Genomic DNA, 24,383 nt, shown 5'->3' with positions numbered 1-24,383 from the left:
GCTCCTCCTTTTCCCCTGTGCTCTCTGTCTCCCCCGACGATGGCGGCGGCGAAGAAGAAGGACGACGGCGAGCCTGGGCCGACAGCCAGCGGCGAGGGCGGTGCTCACTCCGAGGTCAACAAGTGGCTAGGCAGCGCAAGTTTCCCGACCCAGCGCTCGTCTGGGCCACCGACGCAGGAGGTCCAGATGTCGCCGGCGTTCCGCGCGGCCAGGGCAGTGGCCAAATGCATCCACGCGGATCCAGAAGGCGGGCACCAGTGGGCCTCCTCACTTGGTGGCGTGGAGTAAGTTATGAATTGTTTTAATTATTTTTCTTAGTTTATTTATGAACTAGGGTTAGGATTTGTTTATTATATTGTTAATGAATTAGTTTCTTTGGTATATTATTATGTATACATTGTACTCAATATATGAATTAGGGTTTAGGTTTGGATGATATGTTGTGCAAGTGAAACTGTTGCATACTTTTTAACTTCAAAATCTGAAGAAATCTGAATGTGTTGTTTCTTTTTTTTTGCATAGTTTGGATGATGAAGTATGGGAATTGAGGCTGCATTTTCAGGGTAGAGACAACATGGAAAGGAAGTTTTCCTTATCAGAAATGAATTACCTATTTTTGTTAGCACTTATTGAACTTGAGGGCTATGGGTTGGATGCCTATCTGTCATATGTGAAGGATGAGGGTAAGGGGCTGGAGGGGATTGAGGTTTGGGACAGTGATGAGAAGGTGGAGGAGATGCTAGATTTGTTTGCTGAGAAGAAAGTATTGAACATAACAGTGAGAGAGGCTAGTGACCCAAATCCAGCAGATGCAAACATGGACCACACCTTGCTTGAAGAGCAGATTCCACTGAGTCAAGTTGGTGATCCCATTGTTTATAGTGTTTCCCAAGAAGGTGTCCTTTACCCTGTCTCAAATTCTTCACAGCCTCCAGTTGTGCCTGTTGATCCATATTTTAACACACAGCAGAGTTGTAATTTCAACAAGGGAAAAGAGGCAGTTGAAATTGAAGGCATTGAAGCAGAAGATGAAGATCAAGATGAAGACGAGTTGGACAAATCCTCTTCAGATTTTGAGTTTTTCAGGGGTGATTACAGAGGGAAGAAAATTTCATACAAGTCTTGGGCTAGGGGAGAAGATGAAGGTGGTGAAGGAACAAGTCAGCACTACAGGGAAGAGGAAGAGATGGCTGAGCATTATTTTGGGGGTGCTTCTGAACCCTCAGAGTTTTGGCAGGAGCCAAATGGTTCTGAAGAAGATGATGAAGAAGAAGCTTCAGATCATGTGAAAACTGTGGCACAGAAGATACCTGTGAGGAAACAAGGCCCAACAAGCAGATCACACAGTGAGCCAGATCACAAAAAGTTTGAAGATTTCGTGCCAGAAGCTGATGAGTTCTGCTTTCCAGGTGACGAAGGCATTTCTGATGAAGAAGATGATGCACCTAGGTTGCCTTGTGGCAGCAAGAGAAAATTGAAGAAGAAGAAGGAGAGAATATGGTATGATTCCTCTAGGCCTGATGCACATGAACAGTTTAGGATTCATTTGTGCTTTCTGAATGTGGTAGAGTTCAGAGAAGCATTGAGAAACTACCATGTTAGGACACTTAGGAACTTTGAGTACCATAGGAATGATCCAAGTAGGATCATAGCCTGGTGCTCAGATAGAAAGCATGGTTGTGAGTTTTATATTACTGCTTCTAAGATTGCCCATGAGTCAACCTTTAGCATCAAGAAGATGAATCTTGATCACACCTGTGGAGCAAGTGGAGAGAACACAAAGGTTACCATGAAGTGGGTTGCAAAGGCTGTTGAGGATACTGTAAGATCCAATCCTGGTGCAGGTGTTGAGACTATACTGAGTTATACAAAAAAGAAATTTGGAGTACATGTTCCAAAAAGTTTGGCCTACAGGGCAAGGAGGAAAGCAGTTGATGTTGTGAAAGGGGATCACAAGACACAATACTACAGGTTAAGAGACTATCTGCAGTGTGTTTTGGACACAAACCCTGGTAGTAGGTGTGTTGTGACAACAAAGGAATTTGAACTTCACCCAGCACCTACCCCAAGGTTTCATTACATGTTTTATTGTCTGTTTGCTTGTAAGGAGGGGTTCCTAAATGGTTGCAGGCCTTTCATAGGTAAATCTAGTCTGTATAGTGCTTAAAAGGGATTGCATTACATGTTGCTGCTTACTAATGGCTTAAAATGCAGGTCTTGATGGATGCTTCATCAAACTAAGCACTGGGCAGCAAATCCTGGCAGCAACAGGGAGGGATGGCAACAACAACATCTTCCCTATTGCATTTGGTGTTGTTGACAAGGAGGAGACAGATAGTTGGACTTGGTTTCTTACACAGTTAAGGACAGTAATTGGTAGTGGCAACAAGTTTGGGCCCTACACAATTATGTCAGACAGGCAAAAGGTACAACTACTCTTCATGATTTGACTGCTTTTCCTTTCACTATGTACTGCTTTTCCTTGCACTATGTACTGCTTTTCCTTTCTCTACTTACTTCACTAGTTATTAATACAAAATCAATGAACAGGGTCTGCTCAATGCAATAGAGGATGTATTTCCTGATTCCCCTCAAAGATTTTGTTTAAGACACATATATGCCAACTTCCAATCAGCTGGGTTTAGAGGGGATGAATTGAAAAAACATCTAGACCAGGCTGCATATTCTTTCACTAAGCATGGGCATGATCTAGGCATGGAAGCATTGAAGAAAGAGAGTGAGGAGGCATGGAAGTGGTTGTCCAACATACCAGTCCATACTTGGGCCAGGCATAGAATGGATATTATATGCAAGACAGACCTTGTTGTAAACAATCTTAGTGAAGTTTTCAACAGGATTATTCTGGATGTTAGGAACAAGCCCATAAGGACAATGCTTGAAGGAATTAGGACAAAACTCATGATCAAGTTTCAGAAGATTAGGGAGAAGACAGAGACATGTAGGTGGGATATCACATCCACTTACTCTGAGATATTGGAGGAGGCCAAGAAGTGGGCAAAATATTGTGATGCATATATGGCTGGACCAGGAATTTGGCAAGTTACAAGTAGTTCAGAAAAGACCTACTGTGTAAACCTAAACAACTACACTTGTGACTGCAGGAGGTGGGATATGGCAGCTGTTCCATGTAGTCATGCTATAGCAGCAATGCAGAAGGTGAAGCTACACCTTGAAGATTTTGTCCATGAGTTCTTCAAGAAGCCCCTCTACTGTGAAACCTACAAGCATATTATATACCCTGTTCCAGGCCCTGATTGTTGGCCACACACCATGGGGGATGACATATCTCCTCCAGTATTCAAAGAAAAGAAGGGTAAAAAGCAGACAGCTAGGAGGAAAGGACATTTTGAGGTGCCTGCCAAGAAGGATACATCAAGAATTGGGACAGTGACCTGTAGCAATTGCAATGCAAGGTCACAGATATACCACTTGTGGTGTTCCACTGAAACCCAAACTGCAGATGAGAAAGAATAATCACCAGGTATACTTATTGATAAAGAAACTTCTGTTTCATAGGCTAGGTGGTTTAATTATAATTTGCTTTGTTAAATGTGCAGGAGAATAGGTCAGACTACTCTTCATCTACCAGAGCTTCTACAGGTGTGGTTGCACCCCACCCCCACCCTCACCACCACCATCAGCACCATCAGCACCAGCCATAGCTAGGAAGAGGCCTGCAACAGCCACAATTACTCTAGGACCAGCAAAGAGGAACAAGGGAGCTGCTTCTGCTACTCCAGCACCTGCCACATCAGCACCTGCCAAGAAGACCAAAGAAACCAAGAAGACCAAAGCAACCAAGAAGACAGGGGCTCCTAGCACATCTTCACCAGCCAAGAACACAAGGTCATCCATTGCTTCTCCAGCAAAGAACACCAGAGCATCAACAGCTAGCAGAGGGTACACAGTTTTCAATGCTCCAAGGCAAGCTGCCAACTCTAAGATGGAGATTGGGTCCAAGAGGGTTAGGAAGCCAACTAGAAAGTGAAAGGCATATTTCACAGCTAGTGGTAACTACTGAAGATTCCAACATTTGAGAAAGTTGTCTTGTTGTATGAGTGCTGAAACCTAAGTGTTTGCAACCTTAAACCTATGTATTTGCTTGCTGAAACTTGAGTGTTAGCATTATGAAACCTATGTATTTGCTTCCTGAAACCTAAGTGTTTGCATTATGAAACCTGAGTGTTTGTGACTTCTGGGTAGATTTTCAGACAACACTGATGCAAACATTGATTCATTTATTCAAACATTCATAGATTCCACCATCCAAACTTTCTTTCATACAAAGAGTTGTACAGAAATGGAAGGGATACATAGCTCAGACTCTCATTCATACTTAAAAAAACTACTTCCAACAACTCTCAATCGTAACGATCGAAGAAACGACACCACTTTGCTCTGGTAGAAGGGTGAGGAGCGAGTACTGCCTGTCTCCTAGCCCACCTGATGATCTTCCCTGAGCTCTTGCGCCTGCCGCTAGGGACAAGAACTGTGAACTCATCTGAGTTGCACTTCTCCAAGATCTTCTCTGCCAGCCTCCTCTTGAACTCCAGCTCCCATTCCACTGCCTGCACTACAGGGCGAGCCCTTTGCCTCCTCACATCCACTGCCTGCACTGCCTCCTCTTCCTCATCTGTCACCTCCCCAAGCTCTGGATCCATCTAGGGTTTCTAGAGGTGGGGTGTGGCGGCTGTGTTCTGGAGGGAGGAGGGTGGGTGGAGTAGGCTATTTATGAGCAGTGGAGGGTGGGTGGAGTAGGCCTAGGTTTGTAAATATAACTGGGCCACAAAGCCCAGGTACAAAGCACTAATAAACATAACTACCTTTTAAACATAAAAAGACACATAGCATACTCCAGCAGTGCTTATCACTGACTCCATAACATAGCAGAAGAGGTTCACCTTTTAAACATAAAAAGACACATAGCATACTCCAGCAGTGCTTATCACTGACTCCATAACATAGCAGAAGAGGTTCAAATACAGGCAGAACAGTCATTACAACTTAGTTCATAACTTAGCATTAAAGGTTCTAGCAGCATAACTACAGTTCTTAACATTGGCATAGATAGACTAGATTAGCTTCACATTCCCCAAAATGTACACCCCATATCTTCACATCAGATTGAAGGGGAACGCGACAGAAAACAAAAATTTTCCGACCTACGCACCAGCCCAGGACCACTATGGAGACTGCATACATGGTTTGATCTTTTTCGTTACCGACTCGTAGCGCAGCGGGAAGTAGAGTCGATGACGATCGGCGGTGCAGATCCCCGCAGCTAGGATTTACAACCTCCCAACCGCGAGGATGTATACCCTCATCTGCTCCTCAGACAGCCCTCCGGGAGGCGGTCGAACAGCCCCCCGGACGGTGTCGCGGGCAGCCCTTCGGGAGGACCTTCGAAACTCGAACGGTCACTCGGACAGCCCTTTGGGAGGACCTTCGAAACTCGGACGGTCACACGGACAGCCCTTCGGGAGGCACTCATGAACTAAGACCGAAACTACGATCTCTCTACAGAGTTGCACACATACGGTGTCATCTATCCGGCAGGGCTTCGCCGTCCAGAACTAGTTCCTGCCGGAACCCAGACAGCCTTACGGCTCTACGAAACTCTTTTCGTGGGAGGGAGAGAAGAGGCCAGATAATGCATGGCATGTGTATGAGAGCAAGGGATGAGTGTGGAGGGCTGCCCCTCCACCTCTATTTATAGGAAATCCCAAGGGGGTAGGGTAGTTTCACAAAAAACCCAAAATGCACATGAATGAAGTCCTTCCACAAGGACCTAGGAGTGAAACCAAGGAACAAGAGGGTCCCCAAGGGGGGATACCCCATGTGGCCGGCCACACCCCCATGAGGGGCCCAAAAAATGGCTCATATCCATCCATGTCATCCCCAAGATCTTTTGGAGCAAAGCCCCAAAAGGTGGCTTTCCATAAAGTAACCATAAAGCTGATTTTCACTATTCACGACGACATTTTTCAGCGTCTGATCGAACTGAAAATATTTATGTGGGCTAAGAACATTTCCAGTACCCACTAAAATGATTTTCAACGCGTTCCGAAACAATTCCGGTTTTAGTGATTTTCATCTGCGAAACGCATCTGAAGTGGCTCCGGCAGCTCCGGAACATTTCTGGTTTTTATCTCAGAAAATTCCAAAAAGCTTCCAGAATGATTCTGGCATCCTCCAAGAATTATCAGGCATGTGCCGAAACCAATTTGACTTAATGGTGTATCCCGAAACAACTTTTCGGTATCATCGAAACTTATCCGATGACCTCTCTCTGCGGTACGATTCCGCTGTCCGAAACTTTTCGGTGTCCGAAACTTTTTCGGTGATTTTCTCTCAGACTCCCTGTCTAGTATTCAGCAGATAGATGACCCTTAAGCGTGTGACCCTATAGGTTCGGTGAAGTATCGACATGACCCGGAACCCCTTCCGATCAATGATCAACATCGGAGCCGTGGACACCCATATTGACCCCTATACCCACACGAATAAATATTCGAGTGAACCTCCAGTTGCCGTGTGCTATTCCTGTTGCTTCGCGATATGTTACAAATACCCGAGGTGAGGCATGTTGGCATTCCCGTGGATCAACAACTTGTCCACTATGCTAGTTACCTCGTTACCGGTTTTGTTCTCTTTTCTCGTTTCGTGTTCCGGCATCCCCGTGATTAAATCACAAAGTGTCTGGCCAGACGATGATGGACACCGTAACACCGAGAGGGCCCGAGTATATCTCTCCATCGTCGGAGGAGCAAATCCCAATCTCGAGCTATCAAGTCACTTAACATACTTTCCCATGAACCCGTAAGCCGCCGTAATAGCCATCCAGTTACGGATGACGTTTAACAAACCCCAAAGTTCATGAAGCAAGCATGAAGAAACTCGATACTCTCATGGTCTAAGGAATTATGCAAACATTAACTATCTCTGTGTTATAAACCAATAACTTGTGATGAATGTATCTCATAGCATAACATCAATTCGGGTCGATTCAACACACATGTCCTTCCTGACATTGTGCCCTCAAAATTGCTTGGCATAGACATGCCCATGATGGGAAAACATAATCATCATGCAACACTTGAGCTAGTCTTAGAGGCACGACTAGGAATACATTTTACCGTTTATTATTCCACACGTGCATATGGGTTCTCCCCAGAGCCTTTATGGATATACGGGCTCGGGAACCACAGCAGTTATAGCATGGAACATAAACATAATTATGAACAGGGAGATAATCAATAACATTTATTATTGCCTCTAGGGCATATCTCCTACAGACTCCCACTTGCACTAGAGACAATAATCTAGCTTATGCTAATGCACTTCACACCTGTGGCACACCGGTGTAAATATGCTTCGCTTGTGGTATAGCCTGATGTCCAACGGATCTGACGACTTCAGTTCCGTGTGTATCTTTGCATGTCCTCGCGTTTTCACATTTTCACAAAATTCATATTTTGTGTGGACTTGGCTTTGTATGCATGTGAATCACAGGTCGAACCTGGATACCTCAGACTGAGTTATGGAGCAACTACCTGCAGTAGTGTCCCATTGTCAAAAGCCATCTTGGAACTATACTAAGTTCATGAATGAACTATATGATTCAACATCTTCTTTGTCGCTTCTAAAGCGTCAACATACTTAGCCCTTGTTATAGAATTCGCCACAGTAACTAGTTTGAACAAATTCCAACTAATTGTGCCACCACATTGTGTGTTACACAAAACCCTTAATTTAAATCGAAAATCGCATGGAGAAAAGATGAAGACTCTATCGATGTAACATTTTACAACGAACTCTTCATGATCTCTGCTTGCGAGAGAACCATGTCATCAGTACTTACTCTAGTACTCTGTGACATCTTTCACTGTTGTCCCATGATCAGTAATTTGATCACTTTGGTATCCATACTCGCAACACCTTGGGAGTATCGGACATATCTGGTTGTTTTACATACCATGGAATACATGATTAATCCAAACACAAAAGTGTGTGGAATCTGCATCATGTATTTTACTCATCAGTGTTTTGGGACACCGAGTCTTGCAGAAACTCTTTCCATGTGACTTTGGCAAGAATCACTCCTTCGCGTTTTAAATGCTAAAAGGTTTTAGCATCTTGTCAATATGTATTCATTGCTTAGCCCCATTAGGTAAATCTATCTCCATAGATCATCATGCCTAATATTGAGGCTATTTAGCCTAAGCACTTCATCGAAAAACTATTTTCAAATGAAGTCCTAATTTGTGTCAAGAAATTTATTTCCAATTACCAATGTGCCAAGCACATAAGGTTTTTAGAAATATTATTACGCTCCCACTTACTTTCTTGAATTACAAGAATCTTCGTTACCCATTGATGAAGTCAAAACCCCTTTGACCATTTCATCAAAACACGAAGATTCCAACTCCATTTTGCTCTCTTCTGTCCATTGCTGGAACTCTGAAGTTTGCATACCTACTAGCATCCTCTAGATCGACAAATTACTTTGGACTGTATCATATACAAGTCCTAGCTTTCATTTCCATCAGATGGAAATCCTTTTATCATCCATGTTTCATATCTCATGATTGAAATATGTATTAATTGCTAGTTCAACCCGAACCGACTTTAAGCATCGCTACGATGAAAACAACCTCATCGTATTATTTCAACAAGTCGAGCTTTATGGATAAAACATTTTATCCGTATCAGTTTTAAGTTCCATAAATATTCGTTAGACTCTAAGTCTTCCGAAAGGTGTATCAAGGTTTTAATCTTGAATCACTTATATGGAAACTAACTCGGGTTGTATTGGCATTTAGCCAATTCCGGAGTCAGGGCCCGTCAACGCTTCCTTGTGTATCGTAGGTATAATGTTGTCTAACAACAATATCTCGTTTGCGCACCTGAGAGGTTTGCACGAGCCTTGCCTACGTGGTTCAGCTGCAAGTTCGACCGAAGTTCATACATTTTATTGTAGAGACTTCTGTATCAGTCGCGGTAGGAAACTCTGGAATTTCTTCCAAGGTCTCTTTCCTTTGATCTGATGAAGATACTGTTTATCTCGTCGAGTTGCACTATTCTCCCACTCACCTTTTGGAAAGAACCATTCTCTTTAAAAGCACACCGTTTCGCGGCAAAACTATTTGCCTCGGTATAGTGAGGGAGGAATACCCAACATTTTGGTATAACCTACAAAGTAGCACTTGTCTGATTTGGAATAGGTTTGTAACCTTTTACACAAGCCCCATATTCCAAATGTTAAGAAAAGATATAACATGGTTGGGCGTACCATACCATGGCTTCATTTCAACAGACCCGATGTAGCTCTTTTCAGTGTAAAAGCCGCAGTCTCTAAAGCATCACTTTAAAAGGGATAATGGCAAATTTATTTATGTCATCTTTGACCTTACCATGTCATAAATGGTTTGATTACATCTCCACGGACTTTCCACTTGCAGTGGTGTTCCGGGAGGTGCAAGTTTATGAAACCCCTTTCACAACTCATCAGACATTCGCTAAACATGTAACTCAAATATTCCTTTGTGCAATCAAATTGCAGAAACATACTTTTCTTGTTACAATAACTTCTACTTCATTTTTGAGAACCTTTTGAATGATTTCAAAAGATCCAGACTTACGTCTCATCAAGTAAATATCCATATATCTACTTGAGTCATTTCTGAAGATAAATAAATCCACCACTAACAACACTTATCGGACTACACACATCAAATGTATGATCACTAATAAGTTTATTGTTCGTTCCTTATGGCCTGTGAACGGTATTTTAGTCACTTCACTTTTCGGAGGAAAGTTGCAAGTGTCAGATGATTCAAAATCAAAAAGACTTCAAAATCCATCATAATGGAATTTTCCATGCGGGTTTCTCCAATGTGACCAAATGTAGTGCCACACTTGTGTGGTATTCTTTTAGTCTTGCGACATTTAGCGTCAGTGTTATGGATGTATCATATTACCCTCAATATTCATAACATACGTCCCATCGATGATGGAAGTATGGCCCTTATGTTATTCATAATACTTAACAACAATTGTTGTTTTTATGAACAACTCTTTTGCAACAAACATTGTGCAATGGGCTAGAGTGTATGAAACTCTAAAATGAATTATGAAAGTAAACCCAGAGGTATTGTATTATTATCAATATTCATAACACACATCTCATTCATAATGAAAGTATGGCCCTTGTGTTATTCATAACATCGAACATAAAAAGTTATCTTATGAACAACCTTCTTGCAAGATGCCTTATGAAATGGGATAGAGTTTGTAAAACTCTAAATGAATTATGAAAATAAATACAGACGGCAATACACCGATGGAAGGTATAGTAACATTTACTATGTTCCCTGTGTATACCTTAACCTCATTTCTAGCTAGTCTTTCAAGCCATAGTAGTTCTTACATCGAGTTGCAACAGAATGCAATCGAGCGGGCATTTTTGTGATGAACTCACAATACCCAAGAATTAGTGATTAACATGTTTAACCATAATTCGCAAGAACTATATCTTTGACCAGCCTTCTATACATCAAAAACTTGTATGACATTCATACATGAGCTGGATATTCCAGTCTTCTTTCCTTTTGCCTTTATACTTCTAGCAGTTTAACTTTTAGTATTTCTCCTACTCTCAGAAGAAGCACCCAACTTAAGAGTGGCATTAGCCCCGGACTTCCTAGGCGTGTAAGTCATACTAACACCCTTTGGACACTTCCTTTCTCTTTAAGTTGTTGTTTTATTCACCTTTCATTATATGACAGGCGTTCTTCTGGATCCCTTTCCCAACAGTCAAATGCATAGTAAACACTTTTACTAATACTTGCAAACAAACATTGCTTTGTTTGTATCTGAAAATAATTTTCAGTTCCATGAATATCATATAACTATCCCAACTTTCGAAGTTTGGGTTTCATGGAAGCAAACATATTCCACTTGACCGTAACAGAATTCTAGCTTTTGGATCAAAGGACGAGAGTCACATGATCCATAGCATTAGCGGGAGGATACGGAAAGCATGCGATAGGACAAAGTCCTTCTCGGCACTTTTGAGGACAATCCTCATATTACGGTACCAATCATAAAGTTTTAACCAGATATTTAACAGCTATTCAATTTTAACAGGGAAGGTGGAAACGCGAGCCATTATTCTACAACTATTTTGCATATAACACTTAGACAATGTTCATAATTAATTGCACTAAGAATTAAACATGTTAATTCAACAGTGCGCTCCCACTCAATTCAATATCTCTCAAAATTGATTGTGAGTGATACAAGACCCACATTTCAATTGTTCGCCATTGGTGTAACACCACTGATGACGAAAAATTTCAACCGGTAGGCCAACTTGCCAATCACATCTCTATGTGACTCTTGTTCATCTTTCGATGCGTGTGTTCCGAGCTCATGACGGTCATGCCTGAACGTCAAGACAACCAAGTGATCTCGCTGCGAGGTCTCAACTCACCCGCCTCACACTTCTCTAATCGTTCGTACCCGTGTGACACGGCGCACCCCGAAAAGATAGGTGCCGTGACGGTGCTACACTTGGGAGAACACTAACTACTTGGTATTTTAAGTGAGAGATCACCCTAATAAAAGCGACTACCGCGCAATCAAGAAGGGTGCATCATAAGGGATAAACATCTCAGGCAATTCATAATAGCATGATATGGTATAGCCCTTTCTGACGGAGAAGTCTTTCATTTCTTCGTCTTCGGCATTCGCGTCGGTGTTCACCTTCGCGAAGATTGCCACCACCTTGTCGATGCACCAGATAATATTACTATCTCTATAGCTAACAAAATAATGCATTACAACAAGGTGGACACGCAGGTCATTAAAGTGCAATCATATGGCTCCAACCATCATGCCGAATCATGACACGCAGGTCATGTTAATCAAATTACATCATATAGTCATCTCAGACATAATCGAATTAGTATGAGCACTGCTATACCACATCATATGCACATCCTGCAAAACCAAGTTAGACGCCTCTAATCGGTTTATGCAAAATTTATTTTACGTGGCTTCTAAGGTTTTGACTTAAACCGCAGCGACCAACGTTTTATCATCAAGTATGATTATTCAAGTTGCTAGATTAACATCTCGAGGTGTATGAAACACGGGATAATTAAATCTCGAGCCCCATACTAAACTTCGTCATACGCATGACCCCCGTGCAGATCATATCTGCAATGCCCTTTCATCTGCGAATTTCATCTTTCTTTTGACTACGGCAGAACCCAAAGAACTGATAGCACTTCCATGATCAATCAGGATCACGGATTGCCAGAACTTTGTCAAATTCCACCATGCTGTCTCCAGATTGAGCACACGCAAATTCTAGGGAAGCAACAAGAACCTCGGGTAACAGATTTCATCTGTCACCCGCATAAATAATTTTCAGCAATAGATCTCATCTACTACCTAATTATATTATGCAATACCCATACATCTCCATGTATTATAGATCGAAACCTACATCTACGCATAGCACGGCTCTTGATGCCACTGAAGGGGAACGCGACAGAAAACAAAAATTTTCCGACCTACGCACCAGCCCAGGACCACTATGGAGACTGCATACATGGTTTGATCTTTTTCGTTACCGACTCGTAGCGCAGCGGGAAGTAGAGTCGATGACGATCGGCGGTGCAGATCCCCGCAGCTAGGATTTACAACCTCCCAACCGCGAGGATGTATACCCTCATCTGCTCCTCAGACGGCCCTCCGGGAGGCGGTCGAACAGCCCCCCGGACGGTGTCGCGGACAGCCCTTCGGGAGGACCTTCGAAACTCGAACGGTCACTCGGACAGCCCTTTGGGAGGACCTTCGAAACTCGGACGGTCACACGGACAGCCCTTCGGGAGGCACTCACGAACTAAGACCGAAACTACGATCTCTCTACAGAGTTGCACACATACGGTGTCATCTATCCGGCAGGGCTTCGCCGTCCAGAACTAGTTCCTGCCGGAACCCAGACAGCCTTACGGCTCTACGAAACTCTTTTCGTGGGAGGGAGAGAAGAGGCCAGATAATGCATGGCATGTGTATGAGAGCAAGGGATGAGTGTGGAGGGCTGCCCTCCACCTCTGTTTATAGGAAATCCCAAGGGGTAGGGTAGTTTCACAAAAAACCCAAAATGCACATGAATGAAGTCCTTCCACAAGGACCTAGGAGTGAAACCAAGGAACAAGAGGGTCCCCAAGGGGGGATACCCCATGTGGCCGGCCACACCCCCATGAGGGGCCCAAAAAATGGCTCATATCCATCCATGTCATCCCCAAGATCTTTTGGAGCAAAGCCCCAAAAGGTGGCTTTCCATAAAGTAACCATAAAGCTGATTTTCACTATTCACGACGACATTTTTCAGCGTCTGATCGAACTGAAAATATTTATGTGGGCTAAGAACATTTCCAGTACCCACTAAAATGATTTTCAACGCGTTCCGAAACAATTCCGGTTTTAGTGATTTTCATCTGCGAAACGCATCTGAAGTGGCTCCGGCAGCTCCGGAACATTTCCGGTTTTTATCTCAGAAAATTCCAAAAAGCTTCCAGAATGATTCTGGCATCCTCCAAGAATTATCAGGCATGTGCCGAAACCAATTTGACTTAATGGTGTATCCCGAAACAACTTTTCGGTATCATCGAAACTTATCCGATGACCTCTCTCTGCGGTACGATTCCGCTGTCCGAAACTTTTCGGTGTCCGAAACTTTTTCGGTGATTTTCTCTCAGACTCCCTGTCTAGTATTCAGCAGATAGATGACCCTTAAGCGTGTGACCCTATAGGTTCGGTGAAGTATAGACATGACCCGGAACCCCTTCCGATCAATGATCAACATCGGAGCCGTGGACACCCATATTGACCCCTATACCCACACGAATAAATATTCGAGTGAACCTCCAGTTGCCGTGTGCTATTCCTGTTGCTTCGCGATATGTTACAAATACCCGAGGTGAGGCATGTTGGCATTCCCGTGGATCAACAACTTGTCCACTATGCTAGTTACCTCGTTACCGGTTTTGTTCTCTTTTCTCGTTTCGTGTTCCGGCATCCCCGTGATTAAATCACAAAGTGTCTGGCCAGACGATGATGGACACCGTAACACCGAGAGGGCCCGAGTATATCTCTCCATCGTTGGAGGAGCAAATCCCAATCTCGAGCTATCAAGTCACTTAACATACTTTCCCATGAACCCGTAAGCCGACGTAATAGCCATCCAGTTACGGATGACGTTTAACAAACCCCAAAGTTCATGAAGCAAGCATGAAGAAACTCGATACTCTCATGGTCTAAGGAATTATGCAAACATTAACTATCTCTGTGTTATAAACCAATAACTTGTGATGAATGTATCTCATAGCATAACATCAATTCGGGTCGATTCAACACACATGTCCTTCCTGACATTGTGCCCTCAAAATTGCTTGGCATAGACATGCCCATAATTGGGAAAACATAATCATCATGCAACACTTGAGCTAGTCTTAGAGGCACGACTAGGAATACATTTTACCGTTTATTATTACACACGTGCATATGGGTTCTCCCCAGAGCCTTTATGGATATACGGGCTCGGGAACCACAGCAGTTATAGCATGGAACATAAACATAATTATGAACAGGGAGATAATCAATAACATTTATTATTGCCTCTAGGGCATATCTCCTACACAGATTGTTAGGCCACATACTTATAAAGGCCTTGGATGTACTTCACCATCTGCAGAACACACTTCATGAATTAAGGATGGCCTTGATTTTCTCAAGTTTCTCCTTGCTTGCATGCCCATCACTCAGCAGCTCATTCACCACATGCTCAAGCTTGGCCTTCTCTATCTTAAGAAAATCTCTCTCCTGTTCAACCTCCTTCTTTGCCTTCCTGGTATTCTTGATAATGTCAGCTTGACTCTGTAAAATGCACCTTTGTTCCTTGGCAAGTTTGAGCTTCTCCATCTGAACCTCCAACCTAGCACTCTCTTCTACCTCTTTCTTCTTCTTCTCAAAATTGTTCCTCCTCAACTGCCTTCTGGTTATCCATGTGGCCTACCCTACCATCCTGCCAATGAAACATCTTGGATACATCTTGGACAAGCTTTGTGTACTCAATGCACAACTTGTCATTTTCAGTCTTAAGCTTGGCCAAATGCTTCTCATACTTCTGCTTTTCAACTACCCTGCCACAATTCTGTTCATGGTACATGTCCCACAGCCTGGACAAGCAATTCTGAAGAATTGGATGCGAGGGCTTGTCAACCCACTCAGTAACACCACAGTTAACACCTTCACTCTGCATTTGGAAATTGAAATATACATCACTAAGTGCACTCAAATTCATAACAACAAATCATATCAGACTAAGAAACTAATGGTGAGGCTTAAGTAAACTAAATATGTTGTTTAATATAACTCAAACTATAACTGAAACCCAACCTGCTTGTACAAGTACATTCACAGATATATGCTTCCTATACATAAGCATTTTTGATAGTAACCATATCCCTCAATACCTTAATACAAGGCATATTGCAGTTCATCCTAAATAATACAGTGTAGGTTCAGAAGAGCAACTTGTCAACATAATACTGTGTGGGTTCAGAACAGCAACTTGTCATCCTTGTAAATACATGTGTGGGTTCAGAAGAAAATGATTCCAATTAAGGTACTATACCTGCTGCACTGGACAACCATAGAAACGCCTTCCAGTTAAGGTTCCTTCAAATGCCACACACTTAATTGGCCTCATGTGGTGCATCATGCAGGTGGGTTCAGAAAGCTCCAGCTGGCCACAGAAAAGAGGCTCCACGGTGGTGTCAGGGGTCTCCTGCATGAACACATCAACAAAATCACCTTAGCTCACAAAACCAGACATAGATCACAAATTAATTCCCCAATCCAGCAAGAACCCTAACCCAAACCCTAGTTTTCAAGCATACATAAACATAGCTCAAACAGCAACCATAACCCTGCCTACTAAATAACAGTAAACAAAGCTTACCCTAGCTCACCAAGATGAACACTAACCTAATCTAGCTCCTAGATGAACCCTAACCCTAGCTCAGCAGATCGAAAAACTTACCCAAAGAGCCATATCCATGCTTGTGATGTCGCACTCATCCTCTGAGCTCGTATCCCCGTCATTCCAGGAAGGCATGGCGGCGGTGGAGCTTCCACAGCGCAAGTCGCCGCCGGCGTCGAAGAGCAGAGAGGAGAGGAGCGAGAGAGTGAGAGTGAGAGCAGAGGAATGAGTGCGGGCAGGGGAGCAGAGTGAGAGGGAGGGAGACCACTTAATGAGCGCACGGCAGCGAGCGAGCGGGTGCGGTCCGACCGCACCGGTCGGTCCGAATAACGGCCGTTAACGGCCTCGCCGTCACGCGCGGCGCTGACGTGGCCTGACAGGCGGGCCCGGACCGTCAGAAAACGGTTTAAAACGCTAGCAACGGGCGATTTGGGTTTTTTGAGACAGCCGACCAGAAAAATGGTAGGTATTAGTCACAAACAAAAAAGTGGTGGTTTTTTGGAATCATAGGACGAAAAGTGGTAGTTTTATGCTATTTACTCTCGGGGAAGGGAGGCAGGGGCGTGGCGATTCCGGTGACCAGGTTGATTAGTTTCGGCTCAGCACCCCCGGCGAAGAGCCAGACGGCCGCGCCATATGCGCTAGCCACCCAGTTCCTGCCGCTGCCCCTAGCGTGATTACGTCTTTTTCAGTTTGTTACCAAAAACGTGTACTGGCAGGGTAGCCAGCGTTTCTGCTCAGCCCGTTTGATCTATGGAAATCTCAGTGTTTCATCTAAAAAAAACCTAATCCGCTTGGGATAGGCCAGAGGTCAATCCACTGAAAACTATTTTGGGGTCAGACGGTCAATCAATTTGTTTACGGCCGTAGGATGCAAAACCAGTGCCCATATGCCTTCTATGTTCATTGTTTTACCCAAGCCGTCCCACGGACCACCGGCCGAACCGCTAGCCACCTCAGGCAGCACTCCCGTGCCAGCCTCATAGCCCCGCCTTCCCCTCACCGCCACCCACCGCCGTGTTGGCACCGCCGCGGCCATCCCTCTAAACCGGCGAAGCACCAGAATTTCCCGACAAGCCCTGCAACCCCCACCACCCCGAACCATCATATCGTTTTCGTCGGCTACAACTCATTCCTAGCCAAGGCCTTGCCGGTGTCCCCGGGCCTCGCTGCCGCTTGCGCCAGCACAAAATTCTTGACACACATCCGAGACGCACTCTCAATGCGCGCATCCGAGCACATATATATTTTTCTATTTCAGGCTTTCTGTCCGCAATTTTTTCCAGGTTGTAGGTTTTACTATCTTATCACATAACGGACCCGGGTGGATAATGTGTGCTTTATTTCGTCTTCATCCCTAGTCGGCGAGCTTTGAAGGAGAGAGATGGAGATAAAGGGAAGGGGCCGAGTAGCGGGACAGACGGAGCGGCTGGCGAGGCGGGCAGAGTGGCTTACCGGTGGGACAAACGGATTGGCCGGCAATACAAGCAGAGAGGTTGACCGGCGAGACGTGCAGACTGGTCGGCGAGGTGGGTAGACCGACCGGGGAGATAGGTAGAGTGGCCGGCGTCAGCGAGGTAGTCTCCACACACATTTATTTCCTGGAATTTTCTACCGGTTTTGATTTGTTGGTAGGTGTTATGGAAAACATAATAGAAAACAAAAAAAAAGTACTACAAATAAACCCGGGATCACTATAAAGATGCAAATAGGTTTGATCTCATTTTTACCACCATGCGCAGCGGAGGTTAGAGGTTGGTGAAGAAGTTGCTAGTGATTCCCGCAGTTAGGATTAAACCTCCCAAGTGCGAGAATTTTTCTCCTCCCAATCTAGAATCAAATAGATGATCCCGTATCGGTATCCACGCATACGAGATCACAAATCCAGTAGGGTTTTGCCTTCCAGAATGAAAACCTACCAGACCAGAGCACTAGATGCATGGTTGTGCAGCCTTATTTTTCAGAGAGAGAGAGAGGGGGGAGAGGGAGGGAGGGCACATGCAACAAACACATGTGTATTGGGGGGTTGCCCTCCCCCTCTTTTATAGAGGGTTGAGAGGGGTGCGGCTTGGGGAGGAGGCAACCCCAGGGTTGGTCGCACCAAGGGTGAAGGACCCCCCTTCCTTTCCCAAGTGCACCACAATCGGGAAGGAATCTGGAGGATCCCTCCCTTCCTTTTCATGTGCACCTAATGCCTTGCCCATCAAGCAAATGAGGGGGGCGCCCCACTAATGGACCCCTTGTATCCCAAGTTGCTACCCCACTTAGCCAAGTAGGCAGCCTTCTTGGACGTTCCAAATGTTCTAATACCTTTTAGAGCCTTCTAGGCACTCAGGGACTTTCTCAATTTTTCGAAACGTTTCCTATTTTCACTGTAACATTTTTGGTTTTCTCCCCGAACCTTTTCGATAATTATGGAATATTTTTCGGTGTAATTCTCTCGTGCTCCTAACACTTCGAGTACCCAACAAAAACTGATGAACCTTAAGCTTATGACCCAGTTTGGCAATAGGTTATGAAAAGAAGAACCAAGGATTACTTGCGTGATGGTACAATGTTAGTTTTATGATTTAAAGCACACAAGGTATCATAAATTAGCATGGACATAACCATGCCCTTCGAAACAGTTCACCAAAAAGTAAGGAAGCTCATATATGTGTCTTTGTTTTTAATGATCATCAGGAGGACGAAAAACTCAAGTGCATGAGATGAGCACACCATATTTATGTTAACCATGTTGCTAGATGAGCGCCTATTGTTCATCGATCGTGTTTATTTCCACGGGCAAATCGCCAATGATCAGCGAGCGATTGACGTAATGATTCACATGCTTCCAACAAGATGACTGGCCATGAGTAGATATGCCACTGGCTGCCATTACATCTTTATGTAGACTGCTATCTAGTCTTTTTTTACGAGAAAAACTTTCAATCTATTTATTTTCAATCATGGTAGTACAATGAACACTAGAAATAATAAAAATTACATTCAGATCCATAGAACACCTGGAAACGACTACAAGCACTGAAGCGAGCCGAAGGCGCGCCGCTGTCATCGCCCCTCCCTCGCCGGAGCCGGACAAACCTTGTTGTAGTAGATAGTCGGGAAGTCGTCGTGCTAAGGCCCCGTAGAACCAACGCACCAGAACAGCAGCCGTCGCGGATGAAGAGTGTAGGTCAAACGGATCCAACCTGAAGACACACGAACGAAGACGAACGAGGAACAGATCCGAGCAAATCCAACAAAGACAGATCCACCAAAGACACACCTCCACACGCTCATCGATGATGCTAGACGAATCACTGGAACGGGGGCTAGGCGGGGAGACCTTTATTTCATCTCCAGGGAGTCGCCGCCGTCTCACCTTCCTGGACAGGACACAAACTCTAACAAAGCTTGAAAAAATATTTAAAAACGAAGCCCTTCTACCAGCAAGGGCCGAGATCCACTCCGCCTCCATCTCCCTAAGGCCACTGAGGACGGGACGGACCGGCGCCAGCGCCGGCGGGAGGCAGAGAACCATAGCTTTGGGGGGGGGGGGGGGGGGGGGGGCAGCTGGCTAGGTCGCGTACATAAGCCTTGATTTAGTTGTTGCTGGTCTTTCTTGTATAAACGTCTTGCTACAATTGCGTACTGCCCTTCTTCCCTGGTGTGTATTATGAACGGTCTTCCGACCCGCGGAATGTGTCTTTAGCGGCGGCTGGCTACGTCGGTGTGTGATGCAACAAGGAACAATGTACAGGGCACGTTTAGCTTGTTTTCTTCGGGTTTTTTTTTAACACAGTACAAACGCAAGCACTCATACATACGTGCATGCATTTATCCTTATGAACGCACATATGCACATCCTATCTCTATGAGCACCTACGAGAGAAGGAGCCACAGCATATCATCTTGAGATTTACAAAGTCACCGTACACACCTCGTTGTCGATAGGACGTCTCCTCCCACAAAAAGCACATCACCGAAAATTCTAAAATAAATCCCAGAATAATGCGAGCACCAGGACTTGAACCCTGGTGGGCTAGGGACACAACTGTCCCTCTAACTATCCAACCACATGTTAGTTCGCGCTTGCTTTCTTCGTTCGTTTTGTTGTTGTCGCTCTTTAGCCCGTTTGGTTCCTGTGTTCTTCAGCTAATGATGCATCCGTCATCGCTCAACCGGTCCCTTTTTTCCTCTTTTCGTTTCTTTGTTTTTCATCGATTTTTTTGTTTCTTTATCAGTTTTAACTAGGTTTTCTTTTCTTTCTTCTTTTCTTTGCTTTTTCTGTTTCTTAGGTTTTCAATGGTTTATCTTCTCTTTCTTATTTTCTTCGGTTTCTTTTGTTTTTTTAGTTTCATCAATTTTCTTCATTTTATTTGTTTCTTTTTTGATTTCATTGTTTTTTCTCTCTTTCCGTATAGAACAAAAACATTATTTATACATGCTTAACATTAGTCAAATACATGAAACAGTTTTTTGCACACGTTCATGATTAACACTTTTCTCAAATATATATTTCTTATGTCGATTTTTTTCATACACATACTACATTTTTTGTATACATCAAAAATATTTTTTATACACACGTTTAACATTTTACAAATACATAATTAGCATTTTTTAAACATATTTTTTTTGATGTCTAACATTTTACATATACATTGAAAAAACATATACGCCAGGAACATTTTTATATACATGCTTGTCATTTTGTAGTACATGATTAACACTATTTAAAAAATATATTTATTTTCTCTACTTTTTTGCATAGCCAATTATACATTTTTGTATACATCAGGATCATTCTTTATACAAGTTTAACATTTTTTAAATACATGATTAACATTCAATTCATATATATGTTTTGATGTCTACTTTTTGCATAGACATTGCATTTTTTAAATACATTAGGAACATTTTTTATACAAGTTTATTATACTTGTAAATAAATGTTTAATTTTTTCATATATATTTTTTGATGTCTACTTTTTCACATGCACATTGTATATTTTTTGTATACGTCAGAAATATTTTCTATACATCTTTCAGAAAATAAAACATTTTTGTTGAATTACACGGACATTTTTTACATTGTATAAACAATTGTTTAAATGACCATACATTTTTAATGACTCGTACATTTTTCTAAAAACCCATGAGCATTTTTTAATGTCTTTTTTTTGGGATTGAGCATTTTTTTTAGTATCACAAATGTTGTTTTGAAAGGTATCAACATTTTTTTAACTACGCTAACAAAATTTTCACTACATTAACATTCTCAAATGTGAGATGAATATTTCTAATATATTAGTGTTTTTTGTTAGCGTGCCCGAACGTGCCTGCAAATAAGTTATGCGAGGACTCGACATCTTCATTGGTCTACGGCCACACACTGCAACAACATTCAAGAAAGTACGGGCACACGTTCGGGTCCACTGTAATTCCCACCATAGCCAGCCTCATATGCAGCTGACCCATCATTCATCGAATCCATGTAGGAGATCTGAGAATCCATGATCTTCTGCAAAGAGGGCGACCGCACAAACAACTATGAGAAGTAGCCTATATATAAACAGTCTGTACCAACACAACTTCTTCGCAGGTTGCATGTACAAATATTTGACCGCTTCTCAGTGTTGCATGTAGCAAGTCATGTGGCCAGTATTAACTTGAAAAGGTCCCTTTCCTTGCAGCTTGGTCAACGTTGATCTTTTACTTTCGATCGGAGGGTGACACTTGTCATGGCAGATACCACATGCAATGGTCTATGCCATACTCCTGAGCGTATGGGATGCATCATCAGTCAAGAGGTAACATTTTTTAGTTCTTGACATGCAAATCATTTTATTAGTTCAGTTGCTCATTCGCTAGTTCCTCCATGATTTATCTCTAAACTCTTTTTTAATAAAGCCACAACCAACCCCAAAGAAAACTGCATGAATGACCCTTTCTGGAAGGAGAGATTTGTTACAACTGGATTTGACTAATTAACAAACTTCTTTTTACAACAATCAGATGATTTTTTTAATATATGGCACACATGCAGTTCATCTCTTCTTCTATATAGTGATTGCAGCATACTGAAAAGCTTATGTCGTCAGTTCTGTGTCCACAATGGGAAGCCTTGTACAGGGATCTAGATGAATGGGCAAGTGGCTAGACATAAAAGATTCCAATCCGAGCTACTTTGATGTCCTGGTGTGAAGAATCCCTGCTGGTCAGCTGCTGCTCACGTGAAGAATCTCTGCTGCCCGAGTATTTAAACAAAAACTACCACATTTCATGGAACTGTGCCCAGAAATTACCACTTTACAACTTTGTGCCAAAAACTACCACTTTTTTACTAACCCGTGGCAAAAAACTACCATTTTCGGAAAATGACTAGTTTAGAAGATTTAAACACGTTTATGACAAGTGGGGCCCGCCCGTCAGAGCCGATGTGCCAGGAAAGTCAACACCGTTAATTTGACTGTTAAGTTGACCATTATGACTGGTGGGCCCACACGTCAGTATCTATCTTCTTCTTCTTCGTCCTATATCTCTCTTGGCCATTTCAACGGACACCTCGTCTTCGTGCCCCACGGCGAGCCCTGTCGTCTATGTCACCCACCTAGAGGCAATCAGCCACCGCGTGCCCGTGCGCCGCTGCCGCCACCGCTGCTTCTCGTGGCCGTACGTGGCAGTAGGGCCGCGGCTATGCCTTGGACCGGGGACGGCGGCACGTCCTCCAGCCCCAGCTCCACGCCGAGTGCTCCGCGCGCCAGCAGCTCACGCCCGTCCGTCACCGGCAGCACCAGCCGCCCCGCCCACACCTCCCCGTAGACGACGTTCACCGCGCACGGCTGCGAGAAGAACGCCGCGACGGGCACGCCGGCGGCCCGCACCACCCGCCCCGCCCACGTCAGGTGCGAGTCATACACCAGCACGCGCACCGCGGCCGTCTCCTCCGATAGCAGGAGGTCGCGCAGCGCCTCGGACCCCGCGGCCTCCAGCCGGGAGAAGTACTCGGCAGGGTCCGGGCACGAGGCGAAGCCATTGGCGTCGAATCCGTCGGAGATGGCGGCCACGCGGAAGGGCGCGCCGGGGGGTGGGGTGGAGGAGAGCACGTGGTGGGTGGAGACGAACATGGGGCGGAGGCCGTGGCGCGCCAGGCGGCGGCCCAGCTCCAGCATCGGGTTCGTGTGGCTCGGGGTGCCAAATGCAACGACGCCGGCGTGCGCACGGTGGACGCGAGGGCAGCGGTCATGCTCGACGAGTGGCTTGCCACGGCCACCGCCGACGATGAGATGGACCTCGCCTACTTTGAGCCCATGGGGTCCGAGGCAGGGTGGAACAAGTGTGCAGGGTGGAACATGAGGTGTTTGTTTAAATGCCAGAGAGAGGGAGGAGAAGGAGGAAGAACAATGACATGTGGGCCCCACCTGTCATAACGGTCAACTTAACTGACTGGAATAACGGAGTTGACTTTCCTGCCACATCAGCCCTGACAGGTGGGCCCCACTTGTCATAAACGTGTTTAAATCTTCTAAACTGGTCATTTTCCGAAAGTGGTAGTTTTCTGCCACGGGTTAGTAAAAAAGTGGTAGTTTTTGGCACAAATTTGTAAAGTGGTAGTTTCTGGGCACGGTTCCATGAAATGTGGTAGTATTTGGTTAAATACTCCTGCTGCTCACATGGAGTCGTTTTTTTTGCCGATTGAGGCACTAGGTGAAGCACCCGTGACTTTTCGGGGAATTTGATTATTTGCCACCGCTTATTTTGTAGTTTGATGATTTGCCCTCCATTACTTTGTAATTGATCCGATGACACCCTTTACCTGGCACTTTGCTAATTTGCCCTCTGGCAAGTGGGTCCTGCAAACAAAGACCAAAACACCCTTGCCAATCGATTGACCAGGAATCGCTCGTCGGTCGTCGTTCTCACCTCGTTCTCATCCCCTTCTCTCGCACAGGAGACGGCGGCGGCTACTGGACCTGACTCGCCGCCATTGGTCGTCAATGGCGGCAGCCCTGGTGGTACTCCACGGCGGCGGCTACATCCCGGCCAGGAGGTGAGTCTCTCTCTCCCGCTCCCTCCCTCTCTCCCGCTCCTCTCCTCGGCCACATAGGGTTAGGGTGACTAGTCGCCGCCGCCGCCCCTCGCGTTTTTCTCCGCCACCGGCAACCACCTTCCTGTGCGCCGCCGCTCCGGCCACCGCTTGCCCGTGCGTCCCCGTCGCCCGCGTGCCCGTGCGCGCCGCCACTGCTGCTGCACTTGGCTGTGCGTGACGGGCCGTCGGGGAGCAGCTGCTGCTCATGGAGATCTCATGATTGCTTGCTTG

The 24,383-nt window shown here is 44.6% G+C and overlaps 1 protein-coding gene across 1 annotated transcript; it reads right to left on the bottom strand.

Annotated features, from left to right (window-relative positions):
• Positions 1-15,061: 15,061 nt before the first annotated feature.
• LOC141025772 (uncharacterized) lies at positions 15,062-16,213 on the bottom strand. Its single transcript, XM_073501694.1, has 3 exons — positions 16,139-16,213; positions 15,731-15,883; positions 15,062-15,349 (listed from the first exon to the last, which is right to left on the bottom strand). The coding sequence occupies exons 1-3, from the start codon at positions 16,211-16,213 to the stop codon at positions 15,062-15,064; spliced, it is 516 nt and encodes a 171-aa protein (XP_073357795.1).
• Positions 16,214-24,383: the final 8,170 nt, after the last annotated feature.

This window comes from Aegilops tauschii, chromosome 6 (genome assembly GCF_002575655.3).
Source record: "Aegilops tauschii subsp. strangulata cultivar AL8/78 chromosome 6, Aet v6.0, whole genome shotgun sequence".
In the NCBI taxonomy this organism is placed as follows: Eukaryota; Viridiplantae; Streptophyta; class Magnoliopsida; order Poales; family Poaceae; genus Aegilops; species Aegilops tauschii.
Note: the sequence above shows the minus strand (reverse complement) of the source record. Positions and strands in the feature narration are given on the sequence as shown.